This window comes from Acyrthosiphon pisum, chromosome A1 (assembly GCF_005508785.2).
Source record: "Acyrthosiphon pisum isolate AL4f chromosome A1, pea_aphid_22Mar2018_4r6ur, whole genome shotgun sequence".
In the NCBI taxonomy this organism is placed as follows: Eukaryota; Metazoa; Arthropoda; class Insecta; order Hemiptera; family Aphididae; genus Acyrthosiphon; species Acyrthosiphon pisum.
Genome location: NC_042494.1, coordinates 136,642,035 through 136,659,056, shown reverse-complemented (window position 1 = coordinate 136,659,056; position 17,022 = coordinate 136,642,035). Strand labels below are relative to the sequence as shown.

Below are 17,022 nucleotides of genomic sequence, written 5' to 3'. Positions count from 1 at the left end.
CAATTTTAAAATAAAAAATGTCAACTGTTTTATATTTTTAACATAATATCGTAATTTATTTGCAATAAAAAATTCATGCCAGCTAGTATAGGTATAACATGCGCACTGCGAAGCCATAGTGGCACTGGAAGTTGTTATAGTCAAGGTAAACAATAGTTTTATGGGCATGTTTGATCCGATATTTCCGAGATCGACAACAAAACAGACAATAGAACCATTAATAATTTCGTAACCAAACGTATATTTTGTTTAATTTGTTTCGTTAAAACTTCATAGTATAATATTACGACCAATTTATTTATCTTGTATGATATTTTATTTTTAGTATACTCCAATACTCCATAATATTATCCATCAGTCAAGTAGGTACCGATTTATAAGGCGTGTTCTATTCTAAAAGATTATACGAATAGAAACCATCAAACAACTGTCGGATTTGCCCATCATTCGTTCTCACAATTTATTGCCATATGATTACGAATATCTATTTTCGCTATAAATTGGTTTTATAATAATATATACCTATTGATATTATATGTTTATGTTTTATTCTTATTATACTATACTGATTAGTAGATAGTTTAAATTTTTCAATTGGATCTTTTTTTTAGTAATATATATTTTAGTATAGTTTATTGTATACTCTAAGAAACACGAAATATTTAAATCTTTAGTACACTCAAACGTACTATAGAAAAATAGGTATGCTTTTAATCAGTAGAGCACACAAGCGCCAAAATGAGATAATAAAATAATAAATCTTATCGTTCAAAAACAGTTATCTGATAACTTTGTTGAGCGTTGAGTTTTTGTGTTACAACATTACCAATATTATAAGTACCTAAGTACCTACTTACGTGGTAGGCATTCGAGTAATCTTTATGCCGTAGTGAAATTAAATTTAAAAAACAATTTTTTTTTTTTTGAACTTAAGCCCGGTGACTAGCTGGAAGTCCATTAGCTGTTGTAGGGGTTATGAATTGTCTTAGAGGTAGATAAGGTTGGCACGGTAGATTGTTTCTACGATTGTAATGGTAGGTAGCAAACACGTGTATGTGTGGCAAGGTTTTTAACTACTATGAACCCGGGTGGTCACCCATCCGGAAGCTAGTAGCTGTGGCCGTTACTTACTCCCAGTCGCATTCCGCAACTGGTAGCAGCCAACGCTTTGAAATTTAAAAAATATTAAAATTGGTGCAAATTATATTACTTTTGAATATCTTTGGTGCTCACTGTCATATATAAGGTATACGTTTATATTGGCACTGATGTCACAACCAAAAGCCATAACCCTTTTTATAACTTATTCTTAATAGGAACCCTTTTACCTTATAACGGTGCATCGCTACCACTGACGTATTATACCTAAGAAGGTTTTATTATATCGACACTAAGATCGTGGCAAGTATTATGGCACATTTGCACAAAATAAAGGTGGACTCGTCGACTGATTAGGGGAAAGTAGACTATACTACCATACCCAAGCATTATATCTGGACGTGACTGTTTTCCAGCGTACCTTCACAAGTTGGAGATCTCGAGTCACTGGCGTGCTAGTTCTGTGAAATACACCAGATGAATGACGCATATCACAGAATTTCCGAAGGATACGCAAAGAATAGATGCAGAAATGCTACTCGAGACTAGTTTAGAACCAGATAACATAATATAGTGGGGCCGATGCTGACATCAAAAGGAAACTGGACCATCATTAGCAACTTCATCACTATTGTGATGAAAAAAACGTGGGGAAACCAACCTTTAGAACTAAGCTATGTTGCCTGCTGAAGTCAGAGAAGAGGGGATTTAATAAGTTATACACTACCTAAACTGAGACAATAATTGGAACACGACAGTCATCACAACCAGGGTGACCACGAGTCCGGACGATGCGTTTCGGCGACCGTCGCCGGAGCCTAATTGATTGTCGGCCGTGATCACGTGGTGAATCCATTCTCTGTGGTGGTCGACTACCACGAAACGCACTTGATCGACACTTCCGGCTTCGGTGGCCAGCTCCGAAGTCCGATACGTGTGACTGATTATGCCGTACTGAAATCCATCGCAGATCAATGGATCTCCCGTGTCGTTCAAAAATCGGTAATTGAACTTTCCGCAAGTAAACTCGCGCCAAGTCTTGCTAATGGCAGTCTGAATATCCGAACTGATGGGTGTACAATAATAAATTTACCACGATTAAATTTGGTCTGCAGATGTCGTTTAATCAACACTAATGCCTAATAGTAGGTACACCGTACCTCTTACAAACATATATATAGGTATATGTCCTCAACTCATACGAATTACGACTCGTGGTGATGAATTAAAAAAGGTTAAAAATCGTAAATTTTGGAAAACATAATATAAGAAATTCGTATGTAATTCGTGGTACTTCACTATTATTGGCGATTAGCCAATTAAAATCGTATTATATTTTTCGGACTGTAAAACGACAATAATATTATTAATAACGTCTTTTCATTGTACGGTTGTACGCTATTTACGAGTCGTCAGCTGTTTACGCCCACTACTCACTTGCTAATAATTAATAATAATAACACGACGCGTGTGTATACGTACTCCGATGATTCCCGACAAGCTTTGGGCCCGTACCCGACGTCGACCGGTACGTAATGATAGGGTGTCAGTCGTTTGCTCGCCGCCACCACCGCACAAGACATTGCCTTCGAGGTCGCGTCGTCGTTGTCGCCGTCGGTCGGTTCGCTGACAATGTCCGGCAGCCGAGCGTATCTGGTCACGTTCAACGGTTCGCGTAACTGCGCGAATAAAAAACGATATACCATGCAATTATTGTATTAGCAGCGTGACGGGAGAAAAATAACGAGTGCAGAGGAGAAGAGTTGTAGGATGACTTACGACCACGATGCTGATGTCCGCGGTCAGCGTGTACGTGTCGAAGTCCGGATGAATGTACACGAGGCTCGCGATCACCCGTTGTTTGCGGTACGTCGTGACGGTCACCTGCAGCGAAATACGAAAATAAAAATATTACCGAAAGAAAAAACAGGTTTTCGACAGGAAAGTTATAAGTAGGTACTCTGCGTGTCCGCCTATATATTATGGTCTGACATTCAAACAAGCCACGTGGCAAAATCAATTGCGAAAAATCGAAATGATAAAACTACGGTTAAGTCTAAGTTGAGTTTAAACATGAAGCGGCCAATTTGAAAAAGACAATATTCTCGAGATGGTGCTTTCTACAATATTTTTGGTACAATATTTCCCGATATAGATGCACCTATTAGCTGCTACTATAAGTAATATAATGGTCACAATTTTGATTTGGAGAATTTTCATATGATGTTCATTAAACTCAGTTATTACGTCGACATTTCGCCCTAATACTCGTCCGTGCTCATTTTTAAAACCAATAAGACACCTACGCTGTTGTCATGCCCAAATATAAATGTATACTATCGAGATATTATTTTATATTTCATAGATAAATATATGATTTGGAAGTCAGTCATTGGTTTATCTGCCGCATTATAGGCATGGTAACAACATAAAATATAAGGAATTAATGGTTTTTATTACATTCTCAAAACACACCGAACTCCTTTAAACCGACGATATATTTTGGGGTAAAACCATATTACATATTAAATTTAGTGGCTCAATCAGCAATACTTCCATAATGTGCCTTTAATGTCTACAGTTGACGATTTCTGGTCGGCTGGCGTCTATAGTGGTATATTATCACGCGCGTTTCATACCATGATTTCGGTCATCCTGGTCGTGCAGTAAGCGGTCGTGAGCACGTGCCAAGGCGATACAAGAGTTCCGCCGCACACTGGTTCGTCGTACAGGCCTTCCAAGTACACTAGATACGGGTAGTTGACTTCCAGCTGATCGGTGCTAGAGTCTTCTGGAACTCGAGTCGAGGTGGCTGTCGGTCGTAGTCGCGTGGAGCGACGGCGCTTCGTCAGCATCGTCGTCGTGATCGTCGTCGTCATCGTCGTCGTCATCGTCGGCGTCATCGTCGTCGTCATCGTCGTCTTTTTATCTTCGTCTATCTGCTTCGAGTCGCCACCGTGGTTTGCTATTATCTCTGCTATCCAGCCAGCGTTCCTGTTGATGAACAGGTGTCTGCCCTGAATGGCCGGATCACCGCACTCTGTCGCCTCCGTCGCTGGAGACGCCCCTGTGCCATCGTACCCGTAGCTGAAGATTCCATACTGATGTCGGCTGCCGGAGCACACCAGTGGATCGGCTCGGTCACATGGCAGTCGTGTGGTAGTCGGACCTACCGTCTCGGAACACAGGAAATCCGCCCAAGTATAGCCGATCAAGTACTCGAGACCGGGGCTGAAACGTCGCGGGAAACGTCATCCTGTATCATTCACTCTCGTTGTTTATTACAACACGTGAATTATAAATTATTTGAATTTATTTATTTATTTAACAGGGAGAGTCCAAAATGCAATGGTTGGTTATGCAACGTATAAGTAGAATACAGAGGGATTTGAGGGAGTTAAAGAAAAGTTCTTGACATTCATCTACCAAGCGACCAATCTGCGGAGTTCATCTTGGATAAGGTGAGAATCCGAAGTAGAAAAGATACGCAGATAGATTTTTATACGGAAGGAAATACATTGGAGTTTTACGTAACGGAACACCTGTAAATTGTGAATGTATTGTGTTTACCCTTTCAAACTAGTATAGATCGTGTATTCACTGTTTTCCGCAAGCATTTTTAAACTAAAAATTCGGAGGTAACAATACGCTCGTACACTCAATACACTATATGCTGTCGATTATTTTCGATTAGAAATCTCGAACTTTTGTTTTCAGACTGGACAGTTTGGGCAATTTTGGATTTACGGACTACGGTATACCGGATCGGCCGGAAAATCTACAGTTAATCTTGCTCACTTGGACTTGGGAATCCGGCAAGCGGTGCGACCGTACTTGACACGGACCGGCACCTTGTAACCGCGTTCGTGGGGCGCACCGATCCCTACAACCACGCAACTCAGTTCGACGTCGCTGCTCAACGTTTTTGACGACAGTCTGACAAATCGTTCAACGTGCTTGAATGGCTTCTTGAGCTGTTATAACATTACATTATAATAGTTTATATGAATTTAATGTTAGTCTCAGCGATTAGCCAGATTCGTCGCTTAAGAAGCAACACCACATAATATCTAAGTTATCTAAACTTTATAGGAGAGCAAAAAAGTCGGTTTCTGTGTAGTTGATGGTACATTAATTTATGATTATTTTAACATTTTTAGTAATAATATAACACAAACAACAGTGTATATCCCATACACTCGATAACACAACATAACTGATTTCAAAATAATGTTTATTACCCATAATAAACATGGATATGTGAATCAATTCACTATAAATATGAATTAAATTATAAATTAGTTCAATACCTAATTGATGAATAAAACTAAAAATTTTAGGACGAAACACATTGTTTTATAAAAGTTAAACTGATTTCATTTTGACACAGCGAAATTCGTACGGAGAGAGGTGATGTCGTGTTACGATTTTAGACATGCTGTGTTATCGTTTGATGCGTTCACTATTGACTTTATCCTAAACATGATACCGGCAATCGATTAAGCTCAAAATTTGGAATAAGACTACAGTTGCTAACTCGATTCGGCCACAATTTGAGACAGGCGGTATTGCTTCTAAATCGACGTAATATACAATTGGAAAACGATTGTGCTGACGGATCGTTCATCACCTTTATCAGGGATAAGTCGAACATGCGTGTGGCTTTGTCGTATGACGGATGGGTGTAAACACTCGTGGCCCGGTGGTACTTGACAGAGTTTGTGGGTGTCTTCCAATACGCCTGTCGGTAGAAAAACGATCATGGTCATAATATTACGGTATATAGTGGGGGGAGGGGGGTGTAAGGCTTATCGTCGATGTAGTTAAAGTAGCATTACATCGCACCTAAGTCATATGATATAATCGTTAGGCCGCGAAGAAATGTTATTTTCAAACAGATTTTTTTTTTTTTTTTGGGGGGGGGGGGGTTATAACGTATTATAATACACATAATACACATAATAATGCTATATACAGAATGATCCAGAAAATACGTCCATCTCCTTTTTTTCTTCAATAATGCAGTTATAGGTACAAAATCTGCAGATTTTAAAGATTTTAAACAATATGCTTAATGAGAAATGACCATATTTTCAAATTCATGAGATTCATTGTACTATTTCAAGTGAAGTGTTAAGTGAACTATAGAGATACAAACTTCTGTTTTTCAAACGATAACCCCCTAATTTTCTACTGTAAATTGTATTATTTAACAGATATTTTTCCTGAAAATATTGATGGATGAAAATCGAAATTCGAATTAGCACTTTATGAGTTATTTAACGGACAAGTACATTGCAAAGAGTAAGTGAAAGCCGAAATTAAAGTGTTATACAAGTTTTCAGTTAAATTTCCATGTTTCGCATTTAACTGCTAATTTATACATTGAATCCTCCAAAATAAAAATATTAACACTTTTTCGTAACTTCCGAACAATGTTACTAGAACCATTCATTTTTACACGTAATAGGATTAACACTCTACGGATATAAGGTGACCTCTTCGATATTTTACGTTTATACATTTATATAAATTACACAGATTACAAAATGGATCACTAAGTATGCTCATCCCATTTTATCCCTTTAATAATGAATTTATTTAAATTCTGTGTATTGAATTTTAAATATACTCAAAGGACTGTATATTTTTTTTTTATAGATTTTTTTATAAGATGATTGAAAATTTAGATGTATTTAAATCAAAACTCGAACGAGTAGTATCTTAATAAAATTATTAAAATTTATAAACTAAAGATAATAGTCTTTAAAATAAGTGCGAAGATATGTGATACTATTTATTATAGCCAGATAATTTTTACAAACTATACAATGCCGATGGATTAATATTAATTTATGAACTAGATACTCAAATGTTAAAATCGTCTAGTCCCCGAACCTATGCCCATGAACCAATATTATTATAATATTTTGTACACAAAGTTAATTAACTCAAAGATATCTTATTCGAACTCCAATAAACAAATTTAAAAAAAAAAAATATATCTTCTTAACAATGTAGCAAAGAAAACTGTGTGATTGTGAAATAAAAATGTTGGTTCCGTCACAGTAACCTCCTTCATTCAATGGTATCAAGAAAATGTAATTATTTGGAAATGTGGCCCTTAAGCGTATATTTACATATACTTACATAAAAGTGATATACATAAAAGTCAGAATTTTAATTGATTTATAATTATTAATGAAAAATAAGGGGTGGGTGGGGTGATGTGATCATGCCTGATGGCTCAACCTGTAGAATGTTATACCTTCTCACTCGATGGTACTATATTATATAGTATGGTCGTGTGAGCGTGTAGTTAAGCTATAACCACCTATGACCTATTGGTGAATAGTGGATAGTATTATCATTTGTAAGTTTTATCGTCGCGTACAAATAGAGTAGTGACTTCTGGACTCTCGTTGATCGTGGTCATCAGAAGCAACGTGCAATACGCCGACGACAGTACCAACACCGGAGACACCAGAGTTCCCGTGCAGATGGCGGTTTTCCGATTCGTCTTGTCGACTATTCCTCCAATGGTCAGTCCCACTAAATACGGATATTCGGCGGTGACTTCCGACCCGGACGATCTTCCGTCACCGGTCAGGACGGTCTCCTGCTGCAGTTCTATTTCGGCGACGGTGACAACAACAAGGATGACGACGACGAAAGAGCTACGACAGAGTTGCATGAACTTTGCAGCTGCGTCAAAGTTCCCGAACATAATACAAGAAATCGATCTCAGTCGATGGGGTTAAAATAATTCTCGTCTGCATAATACTATCGACGTGCTGCAGTAGTAAAATATTGTTGAAAATAACAGCTATTGTTATCATCACTATAGAATGATTATTATAATGTTATTGTTATATTCATACCGTACGCACGACACGATATTGCCGAGCAACAGCGTATAGTGACAAAAAAAAAAAAATAGTATTTGATTAATGCGTCAAAATTGTCTTTTTCTCTTTCATCATTTGTGATCTAAGGTTTGTTCTGCAGACTAACAATAGCCAAACTGTGTTGATGTAGTGGTTTTTTTATTCTGTACTTAAGTTTTCAAAAAAAGTTGTTCGGACAAAAATACTACTGGAAAAGTTTCGTCCTGCACATTGAAATATCAGTTTCTTTAAAGAGGTAATTTTTCGATTTTCTCGGTAGTTTTGCTAAACGTTTGAGGAAATTCTACTCAACATGCGGGTTTGACCGTTCCTAATCGTGTTTTGAATGACTTATAATACTGTTAGTTTTCAACTTGCAACTCGAGGGGGCTGTAAAAAATCCCGTCAAATATTCATCAATATGACGACATCGCTCATTATATTATTATACTACAAAATCTGTAGAAAAAATTACATTTCTTTGGCCGAGTTTCCACGAGATTGGCTAGTCCGAACGTTAGAGTCATCAAAACGGAAAAACAAAATACTTGAAATTGAGAGTAATTTTACACATAGAACATCAATAATATTATCGATGGTCGTGCTAATATATAGGTTCTTATATTGATTTTAGACAAGCAATACACAATATCTGTTATCAGAGATTTAAACCGATCTAAACATAATAATATATAATGTCATTATGTCGTGCGATCAGCCGCCGAGGTCTCGAGTTTATTGTTCGTTGCTAAGAATTGACAGTTTATAATAATATTGAAATTACGTTTGAATATAATATCTCCGTAGAGCAGAAACACTCTGTATATATACACCTACGGACATATATATATTTTATAAGCCAAAACCGCTGCGACGTAATCCGCGTACACTGCGCGTATCTTATAATACATCGTTATCATTTTCGTCGTGGCAAACATTTTAATTTTAATTAAATTAACAACGACACCGTGCGGAGATAATAATTTGCGTATGTATAGTGTCCTTAAGTACAGTAAAAAACTATAATCGCACCGCCGCAGAGTCGACTGCTGCTCGCGTGTATAATATTATATTATATTTTTTATCTCTTGTGAGTTGTGAGTCACCGAGCGAGTTTAATCACGAGAAAAAAATCGTACAAAATTCATAACAATAATCTATAGCTGCTGTGTACGCACGCAAATATAATATTATAATGTATTCTTAATCAAATTATCAATAAAAACCTCTGAGATACCATAGGCAATAATCTCACCTTTAAATTTTGTCATGGATCGATTAACTATAATTTTAGAATTTAAACGGTAAAATGTATTATTGTGAACGTAAAATGTGTACATTTGTACGTTAACTTGTACGTTTGTAAGACTGAGACAACACAGCCGCGGGTGTGGCGTCTACTTGATGACAACATGCATTTTTAATTCCTTATTTCAATAAGCAGAACATTGTTCGGAGTACGTCGATGTATAAAAATAAAATTTTGGACTAAGTAGTAGTTTATGATTTATTAAGGTTGGATGAGTGGCTTGTAGTGATTGTACGGGCCATAGGGGTACCCTGAAAAATGTTTGTACTCAACTCATTCCTCATCAATAATTTATAATTAATACTTTAGACATTGGACTACTCCAAAAAACCTTCCGCTTCGAAAAAACGAATTAATATTGTCAGTCTTTAAATGATAACGATAAAAAATAGTAAAGTAAATTCTAAGTAATGTAAAACCTAACCTAACCGAAGCGATTTCTGAAACGATGAGTGTCTTCCGTCAATTATGTATCCATCCGGCATAGGTACGATGACATGTTGACTGCGCAGTTTACTCGACTTGACAGTTGACGTGCGAACCTTTAACGGTGTGCGAAACTCGACACGCTTTAAAATATCGTATACCTGCCTACCTACCTATATTATAGGCATATATACTTTCTGAAAATCGAAAAAGTTCGAAACTGCACCCTTAAGCGGGGTTGACTTTTCATTCTCTACACTCACAACTACATATATATATGCGCACGCCGCAGTAACACCGTATATCAGCTGATCGGCGGTGAGAGGTGATGATCGGTATATCGCCCCCTCACCACACGCCATCGGGGGGTTTTTTTTAGGCTTGTGTTCATCGAATATAATACAATTTTCTAACTACCTACCTTCTATAGCGGCGTCGAATAAAACGAAAACGAATGCGATAACGACAAGGAGAAAATTGTAGGAAAAGTTTATTGCGGGCGGGGGAAGGGTTATTGCAACCACTCGCTTCGTACACTAAAAAATTGTAATTTCATCCACCCCGCTTTGGTCGAGCTTCAATAATATACACGACGTCAACCCGTATACCGCATGAGGGGATAGTTATAGTAAAAACCACCGCCAAAGCACTATATATATATATGCATATCGAAAATTTGTGTGTGTGTGTGTGTGTGTGTGTGTGTATCTTATGGTCCGCAGAATCGTAAAGTACGTATTATACGCGTAAGTGTTCGCAGTTTCTGCGCGACTTTCTCCGCCATCTTTACCCGTCCACGTCACTATATCGGGAATTATTGCGTCTATATGTTTGTACGATATATTATTATGAATATATAAATTATTGTGACACTATACCGAGAGCGTGTCAACTGTACAACTTTATATATATACATACACTGTGTACGCTTATGTATAAATGGGTAATAGACATTAGCCATTACGTGTAATATATATATATATATATATACGCTGGCCAGTCCGAAATCGAATTACAAATTAGCGATTCGCCTCTATATATATTTCGACAGAAGTTTGCTGCCGCAGTCACGATCAGCGCCGCACGTGTACTATTATAGATATATACGTCATATGGAGGTATATATACAATAATATATAAGTATATATTATATATATGTAATGTGTATATGTATAGTGAGTGTATACATATATATATATGTGTATGTATATTGAGTGTATATAATATATTATATATGTGTATTTGTGTTTACGAGATGGCTCGTTTTTTAATAAACCGTCAAGCTTTATAATATTATATATATATATATTATATACGCGAAGAACGCCGCACAAGGTCGCGCGTTTATAAATCTCACGTCACAAGACCTATAAAGACCGGTTTTGCGTGTACCTATATTATGCACACTCGTTTTCTTTTTACTATAATATAATATTATATTATAATGTACGTATAATAATAATAATAATAATAATAATAATATAACGTCCGCTTGATACGAAATTTGATTGGCCTCGCGTCCGTTTCGTGCGGTTTAATAATTATTAATTTCGTAAAATTATAACGTTCGTATCGTCTCCTCATCGGATAACACAGTGCCTACTATAACGGTTGTCCAGTGGACGTTTTGCCCGTCGGTAAAACTCGTACAAAAAGCGTATAGGTTGTTATGTTATAATAACAATGTTCGTTAATAACAACACCAAAGTCTAACAAAAGTTAGGTACTTGACGAAAACGTAGTTTTTGGTTTATATATTATGCTAACGAAACACTGCTTTAACCATTTTAATAATGCGGTTTGAATCATTTTACAGAATTTGCCAACCGCCATGTCGATTGAATTTAAGTGATAATACAAATGGGTATTGCCCCATAATTTTTTTAAATTATTTTTCATTGTACCATAATATTCAATTAGCATCAATAAGCACGATAAGACTGCACAAATAACAATACAACTAATCTCTATTTTTTTATTATTTGTATAATTATTAATACATTTTTTTTTTGTATTGATCTTAAGGAATGGCAACAGCTAAAACTTAAAAACTAAAACTTAACTAAAACTTAAATTTACTTTTACCAGTAAACCCTGTACCCAGCAAAATTTACCAACACCACTGCTCTATATATTATAGTATAGATAATATAGTACGTATATCGCGAATATTATAATTATGTGGTGATCTGATATTTTGAGATCTCTTGAGTTGGAATAATATTAGGATTGTCAAAAACTTCGTAAATAACAATACAATATCCATATTATATACTTAATATGCCAATGTCTCAAAATCCTCTAAATCATGTATGGAAACGCGGTTTATGTCATGTCGTAGCTAAATTAGATGTTATACCGAACCAACAGGATCTGGATCCTATCAGCTGATGGGCAATTCAGTGATTTTAGCGGTTTATTTGGTCCAAGGCGCCTTCCAATACGTCATAAAAAGTTTATCGACACTTTATCAGAAAGGAAATAGAGTTTGAAGGATTTAAAAATCTTCAGTTCAATATAATAATGTAAGAGTATAATATATCACCGTGCCGGGTGATCTATTTAACGTGAGATACGCATTTTATTATCAACAATATATTATGTTATTTTTACATAATTTTAAGTGATTAAAAAATCTAAAAAAATTTTATTTTCTAATTTTAGATTCTGAGTGGAGCGAGGAAGCTATTGGTTTTACAATGGTGTTTATTTTATTTTATTTTTTTTTTTATGTCCTGTATACAAAATTTCTACCAGAAGGAGTGCTTCGATTTCAACATATAATACCTTATCTTTTAACAAATTGGATCAAGATATGGTACTTTAGAGAGGTCATTTTTCGATTTTCTCAATATTTATTAAATGCCACGGGAAAACCCACCGAAAAATAACAAAAAAACGCTAAAAATGGAATTTTAATTTCTAACGCTTTGTTTATCACCATAGAAACGAATAAAACATTATGATATTATAATATTAATTCAACTTACGTAATAAAATAAATAATAACAATATAAAATATCCAGACTGACATACCGTCTCCGCTCAGAATCGTTTTTCTTATACAATGATATTACATCATTGAATTCAAGTCTAATACAATCCATCATACTGACTCATTTGTAATCTACTGTACAGCAGAGTGACATCCACTTACCTGTTTTTATTATTATTTTTTTTAATGACAACAAAAAAATGTGTTTTGTCCGAAAATTATGTAAAAGAAATATTTTTAAAACATTAGTGTTTTTTTTTAAAAAATTATTAGTGTGTTTCACGTTAAATGGATCACCCCGGGGATAGCGCCGGATACTTATATAAGACGAGACACGACTTACCGCGGTGTAATAGGCGTGGTACACTACACATTTATTAGTTACCAAGTAACAATAATAATATGTAATCTGGTATAACTTATAAATTATAATGCTATCGATTTAGAATTTTGAATAAAATCGTTATACTATATCCAATGTACTTTTATCACAGTAAATAATATAATTTTATATATATTTTCAAAACGAAAAATCAGGGTCTAATTATTTTTCACTGTGATTATCGTAATTGATATTATATTAAATAGTTGCACTTCGTGATCATAATATTAGGTTTTCCCTCTGAAAGTAATTTATTTATCACAACAATTTATTTATTACAACTTGAGACTTATATATATAGGTAAATAGATAATGAGTTAGGTGATAAAATTAAATAGATTTTTTACTGTCCTGAAAAATGTGTTAAACCCCGGAAGCTCGTGTAACATGTTTTTTATATGGACTTAATACCATCACACATGTAATTCGGATAACACGTAAACTTAATTGTTTTTTTTTTTTGGTTTTAATTTTTGAGCATCGGCAACTATCATCGCCAATAGCATTTATGTGAAAACGCGTTAGTGACTTGAGGCCAACCACCGAGTCACACCAGCCCCAAAACTTAATATTATAACGACAGTGACACATACGTACCTATGAACTACCTAATTGTAAGCGAAAAATCATAGTTGGCTCGAGAGATTTTAACGTCGCGCGGTCATTTGTATATTTTTTAAACCTCTGGAACGCTTTTGGCATAGCGATCGCGATTTACAACAATATAATGATAATATTTTCCACGACGTGTAGGGACCTACGCTTACCTATAATATTATGACGTATAGTTATAATAATAACAGTGCGCCTCGCGACACGCGTGATAAATGATAATTCATAATGATAATAATAATAACATTAGGTATCATCATAATATCATTGTTCTTGGGAATATAATATGCTGCACGGCGCGAATAATGCTCGCACATAATATATAATATAATGTACACTCCCGTCCGAATTAATATTATATTATTAAAATAATAACAATAACAATATAATGGCGGTAATAAAACGATATGCCATAATAATATCTATCTATGTTTGCGTTTCGAATCGCATTTAACCTTTCGAACGTCCGACTATATTATATTATTATTATTATTATTATAATATGCAGTCTGGCGGGGAGACGGCGAGCAGGGGGTATAAAAAGACAATACCGCACGGTTTCGGAAGTGACGAAAATTTTTGATTACGCATTCGCCGAGTACACGCACGCCATATTATACACGGGTAGGTAGGTAGATAGGTTGGTAACCTATAGGTCGTAGGTATATACCATTATTATTATTTACCGTATTATAATATTATTATACGATGTGTGCGCACATTATTATTGCTATATTATTATCTTTGTCGTCGTCGTCGTAATATGGGACGACCATAGACCTGCAGTGTTTTTTAGACTCGCGCGCGACATATAGATGATGCCAGCGGTGGAGGTGGCGGCACGTCGTCGCGGTCGTCGTTTCGCCTCCATTGTATGCTAATCGACGCGTATTATATTATTGCATTGTCTTCGCGACGACGGCGGCGAAGAAACGTTTGCCGGTCGCGTCCGACTGTTACATATGTGTTTTCGGCAAACAAAAGCAGGGGGAAACCCATAGTGCGACGGTGACCGGTGACCGCGGTTGTTGTAGTCTACCGCCAACGGTAGGGGGGGAAGGGAGGATATTTTTGAGCGGAAAAAAAACGAAAAGAAAACGGGTCAAGAGTTCCGCACTTCCCGTGTCGTGTCAATATAGTGCAGTACCCACGGATACCGAGGTATATGTACAGGGTGATTCATCGAGCACGCTCACCGTCGTTTTGTCATTAATTGTTTTAGCATTTACGAATTTCATCAGTTGAATTATTATATTTTCCATTCAAATTGAAGATTGTTTCTATATTTTGTTCATAACATTATAATATATTATTTTGTAGTTCTTGACAGTATCGCATGGATTTTGTGATCAAAATATATTTAAAATAACGAATTGCCATGCGTTTGTTGTAATATCATAATAACGGTAGACAGAATTTTCAAACAATTTCATAAGTTCTTATCATATTTTAGTCATTACCAAACCTTAGACCGCATCAGATAATATTATATTTTATACTTTCAACTAATACAAAACGACCTGTGGTCCATATTGGCGATTGAAATTGATAAGTTGTAACGGGGACGCTGTGTATCATTTATGTTATTTTACCCCGTTACAGATCTACCCCCCGCAGGCCTGATAATTGATAAGCTGACATATGTTTAAAATAATATTATTTAAATATATTATAATATATGCAAAAAGAACGGTTACTTTGTTTTATAACAATATTGTTTTCAATCTTAAATGATATAATTGAATAATTCTCGATTCGTTTATAATATGCATTTAAATACTACGCTGTCCGTCGGTTTTTTATTGTGGGACAAGTATTTATTGCATTCTGTGTTCCCATATTATTATTATTATTGTAGAGAATAAAACTATGTCGTCTTGCCGTCTTGAATACCAATACTTTCATCAATGCATACATAGAAAAAAATGTGTTGAATTTAAAACATTTTTATGTAATACTATTATTATTACTCACGTGCGAAGATCAATTATTATTATTTATCTTTGTTGTTGTTGTTGTTGTGCTGCATCTATTTCTTGCTGTTGTGCGTTTAGTGATTTTTTTCGATCGTGTCGTCCAGGCACGTATGCAAAAACAAATTTTTAGGGGGAGGTTTACGACCTCCCCTGGTCATGAGTCATAACCGATGTAAATAACAAATTAAAATGTATTATAATATTATAAAAGTACATTGGTAAAAAATGTTTTCGTATACAAATTTCATGGATGTTGGGGGGGGGGGGGTGTTAAAACAAAAATAATATAGGTATAAAGAGGTAGGTATGTTTCGTTTGCGGGGTGTAATTTAGTAAAAGTTTTCGCGGGCTAAATGTTTTTATTACGAATACACATACCACCACATGATTTAGATTTTCAAAAACATGTGTTCACCGTACGAATTATGATTAAAAATTAATTTTTAGTATATTATTACGCAGACTATTTGCATTAATAATGAATTAGTATAAGCGCTACAAAATATAGTTTAAAATAATTTTTAATTCATACGTTAGTATATGTTAATAGCTGGTGTACCTACGTGCAGCATAGTAATAATAATAATAATAATAATAATAATATTAATAATAAGAATAATAGTGTTATTATTATTCAGTATATTTTACACTCTTGCAGACATATTTTTTCAAACACAGCGAGTTTTATTCAAAAATATGTATGTATTATCATAATATAATAATATATTGTTATGTCATCATATTATTATTCATTATTATTCAATATTTTTATTACATTGCCGCGGGCGTATAAATATTTTATAGTGCGCATACCTATGTAATAATTGTATTGTAGTTAACAATATTTCCCGAAAGTAAAAACCGCATAACTTTACTGCAGTAGTAGTTCATTGGTATAGGTCGTGACCATGACAAAATAATATACTCGTACGATATATACGTATTATCATTATTATTATTATGTGTTTATAAATTATTCATTCTGCCAGTGAATATTGTCGTATAGGTGCATGCGCAGTTCACGGCTCGTTTGTACAAGTGTAATAATAATACTGCTCGCGAGAAGAAAACGCGCTCAAAATTAATATTATAATAATTCAAAGCCGTCGCTAAATTACAAACATATCAATACGCTTATTACTGTTTACGTATAGGACCTCTGCACACGTTTTTATAAATTATTATAATTTATTTTTCCGTTCCTATTCCTCTAAAAGTCTTCACACATATCCGCGTGTTTTTGAGAGGTTTTTTGTGAGCTAAGCTCGACGCGGGCCAAGTTTTTAAAAATCTTTTACACTTTTGAGGAAAGCGGTTAGGATCTTATAAAAATAATT

At 35.1% G+C, this 17,022-nt stretch overlaps 1 protein-coding gene and 1 long non-coding RNA gene across 2 annotated transcripts; both read right to left on the bottom strand.

Moving 5' to 3' along the window:
* Positions 1-3,612: 3,612 nt before the first annotated feature.
* LOC115033866 lies at positions 3,613-4,353 on the bottom strand. The gene has a single exon (XR_003839197.1). It is a non-coding gene; the product is annotated as an uncharacterized LOC115033866 (long non-coding RNA).
* Positions 3,613-9,137, bottom strand: LOC100575281 (coagulation factor X). Its single transcript, XM_029488411.1, has 3 exons — positions 7,493-9,137; positions 5,729-5,839; positions 3,613-5,072 (listed from the first exon to the last, which is right to left on the bottom strand). Exons 1-3 carry the CDS (start codon positions 7,823-7,825, stop codon positions 4,893-4,895), a joined length of 624 nt encoding a protein of 207 aa, XP_029344271.1. The 5' UTR covers positions 7,826-9,137; the 3' UTR covers positions 3,613-4,892.
* Between the last annotated feature and the right edge of the window lie 7,885 nt (positions 9,138-17,022).